The 17,341-nt window shown below is 32.5% G+C and overlaps 2 protein-coding genes and 1 non-coding gene across 4 annotated transcripts; 2 read left to right on the plus strand and 1 right to left on the minus strand.

The window, feature by feature from the left end:
* Window positions 1-3,428: 3,428 nt before the first annotated feature.
* On the minus strand, window positions 3,429-4,707 carry LOC131657753 (uncharacterized). The gene is made up of 4 exons (XM_058927117.1): window positions 4,292-4,707; window positions 3,997-4,190; window positions 3,637-3,897; window positions 3,429-3,523 (listed from the first exon to the last, which is right to left on the minus strand). Exons 1-4 carry the CDS (start codon window positions 4,705-4,707, stop codon window positions 3,429-3,431), a joined length of 966 nt encoding a protein of 321 aa, XP_058783100.1.
* Window positions 4,708-9,689: 4,982 nt separating this feature from the next.
* Window positions 9,690-13,361, plus strand: LOC131660752 (uncharacterized). Of its 2 annotated transcripts, none has more exons than XM_058930062.1 (7): window positions 9,690-9,948; window positions 10,031-10,073; window positions 11,026-11,096; window positions 12,124-12,218; window positions 12,321-12,388; window positions 12,531-12,641; window positions 13,119-13,361. In XM_058930062.1, the coding sequence occupies exons 1-7, from the start codon at window positions 9,780-9,782 to the stop codon at window positions 13,120-13,122; spliced, it is 561 nt and encodes a 186-aa protein (XP_058786045.1). In that variant the 5' UTR covers window positions 9,690-9,779; the 3' UTR covers window positions 13,123-13,361. The 2 variants fall into 2 exon arrangements, with proteins under 2 accessions (XP_058786045.1, XP_058786044.1); XM_058930061.1 differs by having other exon boundaries at window positions 9,696-9,948; window positions 12,831-13,361.
* Window positions 11,307-11,386, plus strand: TRNAL-UAG (transfer RNA leucine (anticodon UAG)). The gene has a single exon. It is a non-coding gene; the product is annotated as a tRNA-Leu (tRNA).
* Window positions 13,362-17,341: the final 3,980 nt, after the last annotated feature.

Genomic DNA, 17,341 nt, shown 5'->3' on the forward strand with positions numbered 1-17,341 from the left:
GAGTTTTTGAACTTTGGGAATCTTTTACCCAACGTTGATGCTTCCCTCAAGACGACCCATTAATGTATTGGTCGTTTTACTTATAAAGTGTTCAACTTCCATATTTCTAAAAAATGTAGGACTAACACAACTCACACTTGTTTCTCAATAATATGTATATGCAACATGAAATCAGTAGTATCAATCTAACTTCAATTCTTGTTATCACCCAAATATGTATAGGAACCACTCATGTTTAAATGCTAAATGTTAATGGGCCTCTTTACAGTTTACAACAAGGTTTTGTTCTGCCACCATAACTTATACTAATATTATGTTCATACATGAGTCAATAAGGAATGTTTGAATCACATAGAAACAAAAGTAATAAATTCTTACATAATTCTATGGACATTTGTCACATTAAATAACTACTCTAAAATCTATGAGACAACAAATCAATGACAATAATTATTAAATAATGAATATGATCATCCATTATATGGACATAATAGTTAACTCAATCATATAAATGTAATTGCAACTTATCAAACATTAGCCACTCAGACGAGTCAAATTGTCGATGTGTATGAGACATTAAATGATAATGTTAACACTTTTGTGGTGGCAAACAAAGGTATGCATTATCCCCAAATTCCTTGAAGGTAACCTGTTAATCCTTACAATATAAGTTTAAAAAAAAGCTTAAATGCAATTTTAACCCCCTATTTGTATTATTTTGAATTTTTGAATCCCCTTTTAATCCCAAAATATACACTTTTCTGGCAATTTTTTGGTCCCTTCCCATATTTTTGTATGTGGCACATAGAAATGATGACATGGATAAGTTAACACGTCGTCCGTTCATTAAATGAGTCAGTTAATTATTTTTAATTTCAAAATGAATTTATGAAATTCTTTAAATTGGTTTTGTTATCAATTTCTCTTCATTAACCGCATAACATAATATTATGATGAACCCTAATTTTAGATGACCCCAAATTTCTTTTCATCTTATTCATTTGTTGTATGCACATTCAAGATTACCTCTTCCTTATAACAAAATTGTTTCATCCGAATAACAAAATTGTATCTTACTTTGCCAATCAACCATGTCTTGGTGTTCCGAAGCAAGCAGTCGAACAAAATCTCCCTTCGTCAATGGTGAATGTAGATGTGGTCTTGATGCACCGTTGATGACATCATAAACTGATGCTAACTCAAAACGCCATTTTTACGGGTGTGGGATGTACAAGGTAAGTTTCTGTATCAGTTACGTTTGAGTCTAAACTTTTCCCATTCTTGCTATCATTAAGAATTCGTATCCTATGTAGATTCAGGGGTACAAACGATGCAACCATTTTGTTTGGTATGATGAAGAGATGGGCCTAATATCAAAAGACACGATTTCAACACTGAATCAGATATTGAATAATGCAAAGGTTAAAATCAACAAGGGAAGATCCAAGAAGATGAATTAAAGATGAAGATCAAGAATTTGAATATGAAGATCAAGTATTTGAAGTTTTCGATTGCCATTATTATTGTGTTGGTAGTAGGACTAGTTTTAGGATGTGTAATGAAGTAGGATGTGAAGTGAATATGTCAAATATTGTTCAGGATGTGTAACGAAGTAGGATGTGTAATTTGAAATGTTGTTCAATGTAACTAGGGGTAATGTTTCCAGAAAATTTGTTGTAATGTGAAATATTGTAATTTGAAATGTTGTTCAATGTTATGTTATTCCTGAAAATCTGTTATTAAATTGTGCCAATGCTTTTCCTGTTGTTGTCTAAATATAGACCACCACATCACAACATACACATAATTACATCATTGTTATATTATAAGACCACAACATCATAACATACACATCATTACAACATTGTTATATTATAGACCACGACATTAAATCATACACAGACCAAGCTTTTCACAACATTATAGGTCATGACAATTTATAGGTCACATCATACACAACATTATAGGTCATTGTTAAATTGCAACATACACAAACCAAGCTTTTCATAGCATTACAACATTATAGGTCACATCATACACATACCATTATTTCAATGTACAGTTAAATCAAGCTTTGCAAACTTTCAATATTTTAATATTACAGGTCACAACATACCAATTTTCAATATCTCAAACTTTGCAAACTGGCAAAAGGTACTTAATCATAGACATTATACTTGTTCATTACATATGTTTAATAACTTAATCTAGAGGTACTTATAGTACTTTATCCAAAGGTACAAAATTATAACTTAACCAAAAGGTACCTATAGTACTTGATCCAAAAGGTACAAAATAACAAATTAACCAACATGTACTTAGAGCACTTGAACAATACACAACATAAAAGGTACTTTAAATCAAAATACTACTGCTGAGATGGCTGTGTAAGTAGAGGTGCTTGTGATGAGATTTTAATCTCAACCACACTTATCTTTGTTTTCTTCTATTGTCTACCCTTTGTATTCTTATTTTGTCCATCCTTTGTAGTCTTCTTGTTATTTCCACATTTTGGATGGCTCTACCAACAGCCCTCTTACCCTTACAACTTTTGTTATTGTATCCCATTGCTCCACACTTATGGCAAGTGACTGTTGCAAGTTTTCCACGAAGGACGTGCTAATTTCTTGGTTCATCATTAGCCTTGTTTCTCATTTTATTGGGACGACCTATGACCCTTCTCATAACTGGTGGATTCATAGTACAATGCTCATGCAAAGGCCGTGATTGTGGACCATTAGTAGGGTAAATAATGTGTGAGTAAATGTTCTTGAAAGTATTCTTCCTACAATATAAAAAACATATTCAGACACAAAATCACTTAAACATATTCATACACACAATCGCTTAAACATATACCTGTAATATTGAGATACATAGTCTTCAGATTTTCTCTTATTTTGCCATATGCATGTGATAGAATAACTGCAAAGGATTCAAGTTTAATCCTATTTCCTACATGCACAAGTCTCTTATTTTAGATTAACAACATATGTGTAAATTCCATTAGTCACACCATATATGGCCATGTCATCATCACCATGCCATGTAGGAGTCCAATGTGATGCATTCTTCTTGTTCTCTTCAAGAACCAATCGTATTCTAGGGTATATATCACAATTGTAATTATTCATTACTTCCTTCTGCTTATCTATCCTCTTAGTAAGGTAATGTTTAATCCCTTCTAACAAAGTGATTATTGGCTTATCCATATATTCTAGAATTTCCCTATTGAAAGCCTTACACATGTTGTTTATCTGAAGGTCACATTTAGAATATGTTTTGAAGTGAGACCGACTCCAGTAAGATGCAAGGATATCCTCCATTTCCTTCCATGCAAATTCTTTCATGTTCTTCATCTTTAACATTGCCATCTCCCATGCTGGTACAATTGTTGCTCGTGTTGCACTCCACATAACCTCTTTAAATTAAAGCCCATGATTTTTCCTCTTCCAATTCCCATATAGATGCTTCACACAAAGGCGTTGCTTAATATGAGCACTCACACTTTTAATTGCTAGTGCTAATCCATGACATACAAATAATACCATTACAATGTCATTACATTAATAACTATAACTTGATCATTAGATAAATAATTACAAGTTACCTTTTGTTGGTTTGAGATAAAAATACAAGCCCTTTGGTTTATAACTTTCAAGTCTTCTAATAGAAGTTCGATGAACCAATCCCAAGAATCTTTTGTCTCAACCTCCATAATAGCATATGCAATAGGAAAAACCTTGTTATTTCCATCTCTCCCCACAACTTCCATCAATTGTCCACCAAAGTCACCTTTCAAAAAACAAGCATCCAACCCTATTAATGGCCTACAGTATTTAGCAAAATCATGCTTGCAAGCCTCTAAACATACATAAATTCTCTCAAACATAAGGCCTTCATTTGAGTCAACACATCTGGTCATAACATTACTATTAGGGTTGGATTTCAATAAATCTTGGGCATAGCTCCTCAAATGGTTAAATTAGTCCATACCAGCACCTTGTAATAGATCCACAACCTTTCTTTTAGCTCTATAAGTATGATCATGTGACAAAATCACTCCTCGTCTTTCAAGATAATGAGCAATCAATCCTGCTGGCTTCATGTCAATGTTGTGTCTTAGAATGTGACCAAACTTCTTAGCCAACCATGTAGCCTTTTCTTGCATGTTACATGTAGTTCTAGAACTGTTGCGTTCATTAAATAAACCAACTACTTGCCAATATTGATTCCCTACCCTTTTACTAACTCTCATGTGAAAATTGCATCCTTCCATGCATTTAATCACCATTCTCTTTGCATCATTTTTCTTAATGATAACATTTTTTGTTCTTCTCCCACAACATATTGTTTTAAGGCATCCCTCTCCATTTGTTTGTTGCTAAACACCATACCTAACTCAAACTTTAATGACTCACCACTTTTATAAGAAGGAAATTTCTCATGTTCCTCATCACTACCACTCTCATTAGGTGTATACAACACATCAGAATCATCATCCTCATCAGAATGTCTAGCCCTATCAACATCCTCATCATATTGCATGGCAGTTGTCCAATCCAAATCCACATTATGTTCAAATTTTTCAACATTAGTAGCATGCTCACTGAACTCATAATCACCATCACTAAAACTACCTAACTTACAATCACTTCCAATATAGTCATCATCATCATAATCACTTGAATTCTTGTTGTTTTCCATTCCAACTTAAACATTAGCCTCAACATGTTCATTACCAACTTCAACATCACCCTCATCATGTTCACTCCCAACTTCATCATCAGCCTCAACAGATTCGCAACCAACTTCAACATCATCCATATCATGATCACTTGTAACTTCAACATCAGTATCAACCTCATCATCAACATAGTTTGGACCATCATCCTCATCATAATCATGTACTATTTCGGACTCATCTACCACTTCTACTGAGTGCTCCACATAAACATCCACCAAGTCAAATCCTTTTACATCTTCAACTAACTTAAGAACATCACCATCACAGTTTATGGGTCTCAGGCCACGACTAAAGCTATACTTTGGGTTCCAATATCATATACACTTGATATTCCTATATCCCTCATTTATTATCAAATTTTCCAATTGCATATATGACATGTAGTCTGTATCCCACTCCCAATCCATTTCAGACACTAATCCATTAACGTATCATTTAACAAGGTGCTCTACTAACTTTCCTCTATGATGAATTCTCAACTTAATGCAATGACTCTAAGATGGTCTGAATAACAAAGTTTACAATCAGAGTATTATTTAAAATAACCAGAGAACAAGATGAAAAACAACGAGGTGAAAGGGAATCATGACATACCTCACACAAAATTGGACATCTTTGTTTATCAATGATAATGGAATGGGTGGAATGTTGCTCATTGTTCCTTGCGTCTTGAACTTCTAAAAGGGTGGAATGAAGGGTGGATGAAGAAAACACGTTTCTGGGTTTGAGAAAGTTAGGGCAAATCTTAATCCACGAAATCATGAATTGAATATTGGGGATTAAGTTGGTCTAACATTTTTATTGCTTAAAGGTATTACAAAACTTTTTTTTTTTTAATTTAATTAATAACAAAACTAATTTAAAGAATTTCATAAATTCATTTTGAAATTAAAAATAATGAATTGACTCATTTAATGACGTGACAACGTATTGACCGATCCATGTTAGCATTTCTATGTGCCATATACACAAATATGGGGAGAGACCAAAAAATTGCCAAAGAAATATTTGTTTGGGGACTAAAATACTGAATTTTTTAATAGGGATTCAAAAGTTCAAAATAATGCAAATAGGAGGCTAAAACTACAAGTCTTTTATTTTAAAAACACAGATTTCATCCCGGAGATTTTCCCGTTTTGAACCTTTAGTGGATCTTGTCACTTAAAATGATGATGTGTAATTGACATGTTGGCATTTTAAATTCAAGTTATGTATATGTGGCATTTTTTAATATATATTTTTTTAAAAAAATTTATTTAATTTTTTTTCAATTTTAGTTAAAAATTTTAATTTTTTAAAAAAAGTTTACTTTTTTTTTTAAATTTTCACGTGGTATTTATTTTATTTTTTATTTATTTTAATATTAGTAATTTTATTATTAAATTGTTAAATTTCAAAATATCTAATAATTCTACAAAAAGTCTAAGAGTTGGTCTTGAACCAGACACCACCAAAATGCCAAAAAGGTTTCCGTCCACTAGGCTATTTGTTTTTCATATTTAATAGTTTGCATCAAAATGTATATATTACATAGACACTATTTATTTCTCAAATTGATTTTACACGAGTATTATTCAACCATATATATATATGTTTGAATGAGTATTTTTTTTTTAACTTTTGATATTAGTTAATGTAATTATTAATATAATATTTAATAAATTAATTAACTAACATATGTTAGTTAATGTTATTTAATTGTTAGTGTTATTTATTTGTTAGTGTAATATATTAATTGTTTATAATATTGCAGATTAATATATTTAGTTTAAAAACTGAAATTAATTGTTGACATATTATTATAGTAAAATTAAATTAATTTTAAATATATTGTTATAAACTGAAATTAATTTTTAATATATTATAATAAATTGAAATTAAATTTTAATATATTATAATAAGTTGAAATTAAATTTTAATATATCGTAATAAACTGAAATTAATTTTTAATATATTATATAGTTTTGAATAAATAACTAGAAATTAATTTTTACTATAAAATAGAATTACAAACAATAATTTTATAGTTTGATATATATATATATATATATATATATATATATATATATATATATATATATATATATATATATATATATATATATATATATATATATATATATATATATATATATATATATAAAATGTATACAAACTGTGTGAAAAAATGACAAGTAAATTGTCTTAATTCAGAGGAGTGGTTGGTCTCAGGTTTAAGCCTCAGTTGAGGCCATTTTTTTAGAATTATTAGGTATTTTGAAATTTAATAATGTAATAAAATTAAAATAAATAAAAAAGAAAATAAATACCACGTGAAAATAAAAAAAATTGATTTTTTTTAAAAATTAGTTTAAAAAAAAATTAATTTAAAAATTCTTTTTAAAAAATGCTCCATATGCATCACTTGAATTAAAAATGTCAACATGCCAATGGCACGTCATCATTTTAAGTGACAAGATCCATTAAAGGTGTACTTAGAGAAAAATAATATAACATAACATCATTGTCATCAAAGTAAATAAATTCAACATCTCCAAATGCATGATCAATATTGTTGTAATTCTTTTCTTCCTCCCAAGAACTTCCATCAAATGAGCCATGACCAAAATTTAAATTATTTATTTAATTTGATGTATGTTAACATTGTACTATATTAATTTGTAAATAAATATAAGTTAATTAATAATAATTGTAATAAGTTAATTATAATCAAATACCAAACCATGAAAAAGACTTAAATACACGAAGAAACATAAAAATGGATAACATTGTACTACATAAAAAACCATTGAAAGACAAATTGTGTTGATATATAAACTTTTTTTGTTCATTATGAAGAAAACATAAGCAATCTATTAGGCATTCTCCTAGTATTCGCAACATTTCTAACTTAACTTTACAGTAATATTATATAATTGTGTTCAATACTAATAATATAACATTACAGTGTTGTTCATAATAAAGGTTGTAAAAACTTAATTATTAATTTATTATGAATACAGAACCATGGAAGAAACATTATATTACATGAGAAAACATTGACATAATGATTGTGATATTTGTATAAATACATATATGTGGTGTTCTACGCATAAGCATCTGACTCATGTCGGCGCTATTCAACACGCGACACGCAACAAAGCTTAATACAGTGCGATAATGCTCGACACATAACATTGTCTTACATGCGGCATAGTTCGATATGCACCAACGTTTAATACATGTCGGCATTGTTCAACACGCGACATGGTTTTACAAGCAACAACGTTCAATTCACAACGACAATGTTCGATACAATGCTTTACATGCAACAGAGTTTGATATGCAACAATGTTTAATACATGTCGGTGTTGTTCAAAACGCGGCAGGATTTTACAAGAAACAAATTTTAATACCCAGCAATAATGTTTGACAAACAACAGTGTTCTATGTACCGACATTGTTCAACACGTAATAGAGTTAAATACACTACGACAATGTTCGACACACAACATTGTTCTAAACGCAACAGTATTCGATATACAGCAATGTTTAATACATGCCGGTGTTTTTCAACATGCAATTGAGTTTAATAAACAACATAAATATTTGATACACAATGAAATTCTACACGCATTAGTGTTCGATTCACACCAACGTCAGATATACGATAACAATGTTCTACACTGAGTAGTATTTTGATATGCGGCGACGGTATTCGACAGAACATAAATGACAAAAAAATGCGTAAACAACAACATAAAAACTCAAATAAGCTTAATATTATACCTTTCAAAATAGAATTCAAGCAAATTTTGAGAGATGGTTGAAATTGTGATTCTCTAAATTAAAATCAAAATCTGCAAAAGACATAAAAGAAGTGGATTAGAGTGAAATTAAAAAATAAATGAATAAAAGCTTCAAGAAAAGTCACATATCAATACCATTGTTTGGAGAAAGATGAGAAAATAGTTAAAATGAATATGGGTTATCTGATTATAAAGAAGGTGGAAAATTTTAGAGGGAAGGTGGACAATTTTAGAGGGAAGAAAGCGCGGGTAAGATAGAGGATATTTATGACTTTTGTTGCGAACGTGGGTATTTTGTTCCCAGGAATACAATATTCCCATCCTGGTCTTGTGGGAATAGAAATGGTGAGAACGTGGGTAAAGTGGGTTTCCGGGGAACTATTTATTCCAAGGCTTATTTTTTTATTCCCACCTATCAAACAAAAGAACAATTAATTTCAACCTTGGATTTCCAGAAATCTTTATTTTAGCACCGAAACAAACACACCCAAAGAATCTTCATATTTTTGTGTTTTTTTTTTTACATCGTTATTTTTGGGATTCATCTCAAATGATAGGAGGAAAAATGGTGTTTAACCCTATTTTATATATTCACAATTAAATGTATAAAATACAAACATCAAAAATTAGAATTAACTAAAAAAAAGTCGGGCTTAAGAAGGGACAGGTTGAACGAATAGACGAGGCGAACTTTGGCGGACGACAAGCTTCGCCGGACGACGAGTTTTTGCAGGACGGATTTTGGTAAATAGTTGACCCAAAATCTCAATCCAACCCATTTTTTGACAGGTGTGCGGGCTGGCCTGACAGATCACGACCCATTTTGCCACCCTTAATTATGATCTTGCGAGTGTGTATTATTATATTCTTGGTGAATCCGGTTAGTAAATTAGAACAAATTTTATGTGAATTATGTGATCTAGAGAGAATATTATAATTTTATAGAGAAAAAATAGTTAAACTTTAGTGGCTTATGAGAAATAAAAAGGGATGAGAAATTTTCTAACAGTCTTGAAAAATAAGATTGATACAGCGTGCATATTTTCATCTTAATTGTATCAATAAATAAATAAGATTGATCCAACATATTTTCATCTTAATTGTACCAATAAATAAATAAGTAAATAAACAAAGGGTATATTTGCAATAATACAGAGGAGAGTAAATAGAGGAGTGTTTTTGTGAAGGAGAACAAACGCTAAACGGATAATTCCTTCTTCCGATTATTATGTTGTGTTGTTGATATGGCGTCACTCGTCACCCCAGCGCATGTTAGCAACACCAAACCCTTGCACTGTTCTACTCGGAAGGCTAACCGTGTGAAGTGTGAACTTTCACCGCCATCATGGAGGGAAGGCCGGCGAATGGTGTCCATCTCTCTACTTCTCTCCCCCTTCCTTCTCACTCCTAACCGTATGCATTCTCTCTGTTTCATTTTTTGCTGTTCCATCCTCTTCTTCTGCACTTTGAATTGGTTTTGTTTTCTGTGTTGCAGGTGCTAATGCTGAAGGAAATTTTATGGACAAATATGTTAAGAGGTAATTCTCATTCACATTCATAGCTTTCTCTCTTTGATTAAACAAAGCGCTTATTATATAAGTGCTTATGCATAATCTATTTCAATAACAAAAAATTGTTTTCATATAATCTATAGGCTATTATTCCTAAACTATTCTAGAGAGCTTATGAAAATGACTGAAAACAACTTATCAATATGTCATATGTTGTTTCTATAAGCTCTTCCAAACAGTTTTGCAAGGATTTATGCTAGCTGATAAGTTCAAATAAGTCAATTCAAACGGATCATTTATAATTTTTTTGTGATGCTGGCTTGAAGTTAGTGATGTATACACCCGAGGTTTAGGTTAATTAAGTAGAAAACAATGAGTTGTTACTTTGAGGGTTTTCTTAAGCTTTTTGTGGAGCTTCATCATGTTTTGAACAGAATTGGAGTACATACTCCTTTATTTCATTCTTTGAGGAAGGATATGAAAGAATAGAGACATGCTTGATTGTAGGATATTAGTGGAGATGCACATGATCTATTTGATGATAATGGTGGTTATGGACTTCTTGAATTGGAAAAGTTGTCCCTCGGTGAACGATTTTAATCTATTCTTTTTTAGATGATGAAAACGGAGAGTTGAAAATGATATAATTAGTATTATATAGTAAGCAATAGGCAATTGGATAGAAGCATATGCAACTAAACTCATTCATCACTTATTTTAAATCTAATGCTGTTATGTGACATTTTGGTATTTTTGCTATTCTTGTATCCTCGCATCCATGTCGTAATGTGTTTGCGTCGTATCAAATATACAATTAAGCATTCATAAATTTATTAAATTAAAGTAGCTATATCCTAGTGTTAGATTTGCTTTTTTGTAATTTGTAGTGGGTCTTATATTATTGACATTATACTTGAAATCAATGTTTAGTTCCTACAGAATGATGATTCTGATTGTAATTTTTTTCTTGAATGCTCAGAAAAAAGCTAGAGCCTCTGGAGACTTATGTACCCGCTGTAATACTCACACAGTTCCAGATCGAGGATTTGGGTAAATCTCTGGACTTTGGTGTTATTTATTTCTTAGTTGGTATAATTTTGTCAAGCTTTCCGATTCTTCTCTCTTTTTGATATGCTAAGATAACTATGAAAAACAAAATCTATGAACATGAATTTAACGAGACCTGTTTTTCTTCTTGGATTGGTAAATTTGGCATAATGCACACAATCTCATCATAACTCTGTGGTTAAATGTCAACAAGACAGTTTGGCCGAGCGGTCTAAGGCGCCAGATTTAGGCTCTGGTCCGAAAGGGCGTGGGTTCAAATCCCACAGCTGTCATTTATTTTTTATTTTTTTTTTATTTTTTGAAATTTAAATTTGGCCTCATTCTTATATAATTGTATGCATCTAATCTCTTGATTATCTTCATATAGATTCTACTTATACTTTTCTTTCTATTACTACAAATAAAACATTAGAGTTGTATGCATTTTTTGATATTTAAATTTGGCCTCATTCTTATATAATTGTATGCATGTAATCTCTTGATTATCTTCATATAAATTCTACTTATACTTTTCTTTCTATTACTATAGATATTTTTTTTGAAATTTAAATTTGGCCTCATTCTTGTATAATTGTATGCATCTAATCTCTTGATTATCTTCATATAGATTCTACTTATACTTTTCTTTTTATTACTACAGATAAAACATTAGAGTTGTATGCATTTTTTGATATTTAAATTTGGCCTCATTCTTATATAATTGTATGCATGTAATCTCTTGATTATCTTCATATAAATTCTACTTATACTTTTCTTTCTATTACTATAGATATTTTTTTTGAAATTTAAATTTGGCCTCATTCTTGTATAATTGTATGCATCTAATCTCTTGATTATCTTCATATAGATTCTACTTATACTTTTCTTTTTATTACTACAGATAAAACATTAGAGTTGTATGCATTTTTTGATATTTAAATTTGGCCTCATTCTTATATAATTGTATGCATGTAATCTCTTGATTATCTTCATATAAATTCTACTTATACTTTTCTTTCTATTACTACAGATAAAACATTAGAGGGCAATGAACCCCAGTTTGCCCTCTGCCGGTCTCTACTTCGTTCTGGGCCTGCAGCATCTCTTCGTATAAATATTCGAGCAGTAAGTAAAGGCTTCCTTCAGCATCTTAGTTCTTCACCCTCCCTACTTTATGATATATTAGTATCTGTGAAAGTTAATTAAAGCTCCACAATCTTTTTATAGGTTGCGCAATATGCTTCAGACAGTGGCAATGGTAAAGCTGCTTTCAACAATGTCGATGAATGTTTGAGGTAACATAATCAATTTCCTGCAAAAATCATTATGAAACTAATATGCTTGAAATAATTATCACCGTTAGCAACTAAGCTATAGTAATAAATTTCATGATTATGTATAAACTTAAACCCCAATTGAAGAATTTGGTGTCTGAAGGTCAATTGAGGAACTCGACTCCTTGCTTCTGCGTGCATCGAGAAATGATCCTGGCGCCTCAGTCAAGTCAATGAAGACAAACGTCAAATCTGCCCTTATCGCTCTAGACAGGTGATTTTCATCTCCTTAGCTGCCTTTATGGTGCAGTCAACTGCAAGCCGTTAAATTAAGCGAGAGAGAAACGTCTCTTAATCTAACGATCTTGCAACCGACTAATTAACATTTTCCCTTGTGTCATACTACCAATTTACACACACGCGGCAAAGAAAGATGCTATTCTTAATAAGCTTTCTGTTTCAGCCTCTTGCAAACAGTACCATCGGATGTGCTAAGTAAGGGAAAGGTTATAGCTAATTCATACTTGGAGGATCGGGAAGATGTTGAAACAGAGAGCTTGGACCCTGGTTTAAAGCAATTAGAATCAATACTATGAATCCCTAGCGAGCATACAAATCAAAACGGAGAGCTTGAACCCTGATTTAATTATATCTTATTGAAAATATCCTTGTTTATATCTCTATACCAACCTGAATTACTTTCTCACCTCTATGTTCCTAATCATTGTTATCTTTACATGTTCATATTCAGTTGAAGAACTGAATTTGGTGCTCGATTGCATCTGCATCCTCATAAATTAAACCATGGACCAAACAATTGAAGGATTCAAGGTTCTTCTAATCTACCACTTATACTACACCAACCACGTTAAAGGACTTGAGGTTCTTCTGATTTACCACTTATACTATTACACCAACCATGTTGATTTATTATGAAGTGCTTAAACTATGTACGGACAATGCAAAATGTTATTTGAAATTTAGTCATTGGAAATATGGGCCTTAAACTTAAAATATAGAGAAATTTAGATCTTCAAATTCTTAGTTTTGACTATTTTCAGAATTGATTATTCAGGAAATATTTTTAATAATTTTTTTTATGTTTTAAAGTTTTTGGAAGCACCCTTTGATACGGTTTAAAATGTAATTATTTTTTTTCTTTTCAAAATTGGGTTTAAAATGTTAGTTTTTGTTTTATTTTCTTCAAAATTGGGTTAAAAATGTTAGTTTGAAAGTCATTTATCATTACAAAAGGGGTTACCCCTTCCACACCACATCTTTCCATCAAAATTGCTTATATAATTTAAATTTAATGGTGCATTTTAACGGAGGCACCTCTATTTTGCCCAAAAATTATCTTGAAATGCATCCCTTTCCCTATAAATTCCACCCTCAAAAATTTGTAGCAATACTTTGCAATGCTTTATCTTTGTCTAAGACTAGACCACAAGTGTAGGTCTCTAAACTCATAACAGCTAAGCCACACAATTCAACTAAATTCCCCACAAAAGCCATGGCACTTCAAATCAACTCACAAAAGCTAAGGCACACAATTCAACTAAGTTCTCCACCATACTACATGACACTTCAAATAAGTTCTCCACCATACTACATGGCACTTCAAATCAAATGTAACTAAGTTGTCCACCAAACTACATGGCACTTCAAATCAAATCAATTGTGAGTAGCCTCTTGCGAAATTGAGAGTGAGGTGAGCATGAAAAATAAGGAGTAATAGGGTGAGTAGCCTCTTGCGAAATTGAGAGTAAGGTGAGCATGAAAAATAAGGAGTAATAGGCAAAAATAGGATATCTCGTGTGTCCAAGAATTTATACAGAAGAGACATATTTTCTGAATTAGGAAATACATCTTCAGACTTTTTTTTTAGCAAAAATAAAAGTGTCTTATTTGTAACACTTTTGTTGATGTAATTGTAGGTGTGTTTAGAGATCATCTCCAAACACTACAAAAATATTTTTAGACTTTCAGACGTGTGAGTCGTACCCTATAAGATTAAACGAGTAATCCAAAAGTCTGATTAATAATGAAATTATTTAGTGGAGGTTTTTCAAAATTTTTATAGATTGATTTATAAGAAAATAGGTTGATTCTTACATTAACATTTTTTTTTTTGATTCAAGACGTTTAACAACACTTCTTAAATTTCTGGAAAAAATATTTTCAAGAAAACTTTCTGATACCCAACAATTATTCTCCTATTTTTATATTTTTTAAAATTTTTCAATCATATATTTTTTATTTATTATTATATTTTCAAAATAAAAAATTATTGTACCCCTTCATTGTATCGGAGAATGTTATTTAAAGAATTCCGGTACTAATTTTTCTACATCAAGTAACTTATAATAAGTTTTCCAATATTATAATTTTTTATTAAATTTTTTTCACTTGATAGCTTGCAATAATTTTTAAATATAATAATATTTTATCAAATTTTATTCACATGATATATTGTAATAAATTTTTGAGTTTAAAAGTAGTGTATTAACAATATAAACTAATTTTATATATACATCCAATCAAAATCCTTACACTTGCCATGTCATATTAGTTTTTTTAAATTAAAATTATGTTTTAATTAAATATATAATTGTGATTGGTTAACGGTATAAAAATACTTTATTAGTGCATATCCCTTTTTCTCTAAATTTTTCAGTATTATAACTTTTTACCAAATTTTTGTACAACGGATTTTTCAATATTTTTTTCTTGTATTTTACATCACATAATAGACAACGGTTTAAAAACCATTACTAAAATGGAATAGAAAATATTCAAATATCATTTTTAAAGTGGAAAGATCACTCAAACAAATTTCATACGACAAGGAAAAAAAATCAATTTTTTTATTTTAATTTACATTTTTTTTACTATTGCATAAATTCACTTTTTTTTTCTAATTATCACAGGCATCACTACTTTGTGTGTCGGACATCATCTTGCGCCTCTGCTCTGCCTCTGGCCTCGCCTCCGCCTCTGCATCCACCACGCCGTCTGCTGGCTACTCTGCCTCTACCGTCAAGTGCCCCATCTGTCTTGGCACGTTATCGATGGTACATAAATGCCTCCTCTGCCAGCCTAATCATACCATCCACTACACGTTTAACATCAGACCCCTTAGGGATGAAACCATCTGCAATGGCTGCCCGCCCCATGTCAGCTATCTGACGACACCGAGGAAGAACATCCTGAGTGTGGTCCAGCTGAGCCTGATGAGTCCGCAAAATCACCTCGTGGGCTGGTCTGGACGGTGTTCCAGGCTCGGTGGGAATCATGTATGGGTGTGACACTCTGTAGTACTAGGTGATGTACCCGTGGAAGCAGCTCCAGTCCCTTTCTGATGTGGTCGCCCGAGCCTCGGCAGGAACCGTGTGGTGCTCCTAGTTTGCAAAGACCTCATCTAGCTGCCGACGGGTTGTGGTGATATGAGCGGAGTCATAAGGGTGGCAAGGTATCATCTGCTAGTAGCCGAATTGCCACATGACGCGATTCGGAAGATAACAAACAATGATGGTCGAATTGACAGCCAACCATCCAAAATATAGTGCGATATCATCAAACGGAACCGTCTCTCGGTGATCAGCATAACACTCATATCAAACGCCCTCAGGAGCCATGTGGTCAAGACAGCGCCTGTAAGGACCCGACACCTGGTTCCCTCTGAGGGCGGCGAAGGCTCTGGCATGCGGCATGGTCTCAGTGTAACTCGACACCTCTCCCCATCCAATAATGTCAAGGAAGTGATGTAGTATTCAACCCTGAAAAAAACACGGTGATCAAACATACTATCACAAATATATAATAAACTTAGAGAAAATGTAGAAGGATATAAGATTGTTACCACTAAGAGGGTACAACTACCAACCACAGTTCTTGCCTTCTACAAGCATCCCTCTCCGAGTATGTGATAGGTGTACGCCACTGTAGCCGCTCCCAGTTGTACTCATGGACACGTGCGATATCTGATAAGTACGTCAGGTAAACGACCTTTGTGTACGTCGATCTCGTGTCTACAAAGAGTTGAGTGTCTATCAAATATAGCAAGTAACATCTCAACATCTGCTCTCTGTGTATATTCGTCTCTGCCTCGTCGCCAGCAGCCTCATGTGTCACAAGAAGCTCCGCATCATATATTCGCTATAAAGAGTGAAACCTCACGTGCATCCAGCGGGTCCTCTCCACCTCCTCAAGCGCGTCAGCAGGATCAACCCTAGCTCCTCAATAAGCATCTCCATCGCTTCCTCCTTCACCAGCCTAACGTGACCAAGGAGAGTACCCCTGATAGGTAGGTGCAGGAGGCATGCAATGCCGTCAAGAGTAATGATAATCTCATCGCGAGGAAGATGAAAGGACGAAGTCTATGGATGTCCCTCTCTGCAAATACCATCAACATCCCATTATTGATTGTCTAGAAGCCGACCTGACATAGGTTCTTCAGCCCAGAAGCTGCGAGTACATCCTGGAACCACAACTCGTCAGGCTGCGCGAGAGCAAGAATCTTCCGACTGTGGTTGTATAACCTTTGGGGATCCCTCTCCTGAAATTTTCAAAAAAAAACACTGTTACCTTCAAGCAAAGTCATAAACTGATTAAAAAAAATTAATAAGTAATAACCAAAGAAAATTTACCTCCCTCTTCCAAATATGCCTGGATGAATGATCTGCATATCTTGTCAACTAGAGCTGTCAAAATGGGCTAGCCTATATGGGTTGGCCCTCCAGGCCCGAAAAATCATAGGGCTTGGGCCTAAAAATTAGAGCTCATATTTTTCAGGGCCTTTTTAGCCCATCTCTGAAAAGCCCGCTACCCATTAGGGCTAGCCCATATGGGCCGTGGGTAGCCCATCAGGCCCGCATAATTAGAAAATTTTAAAAATATATATTAATATTTATATTGTCTTACTCCGAGTAGCACATTCATTTTTCTCACCTCACTAAATTTTATCTCTATTAT

This window comes from Vicia villosa, linkage group LG3 (genome assembly GCF_029867415.1).
Source record: "Vicia villosa cultivar HV-30 ecotype Madison, WI linkage group LG3, Vvil1.0, whole genome shotgun sequence".
NCBI lineage: Eukaryota > Viridiplantae > Streptophyta > Magnoliopsida > Fabales > Fabaceae > Vicia > Vicia villosa.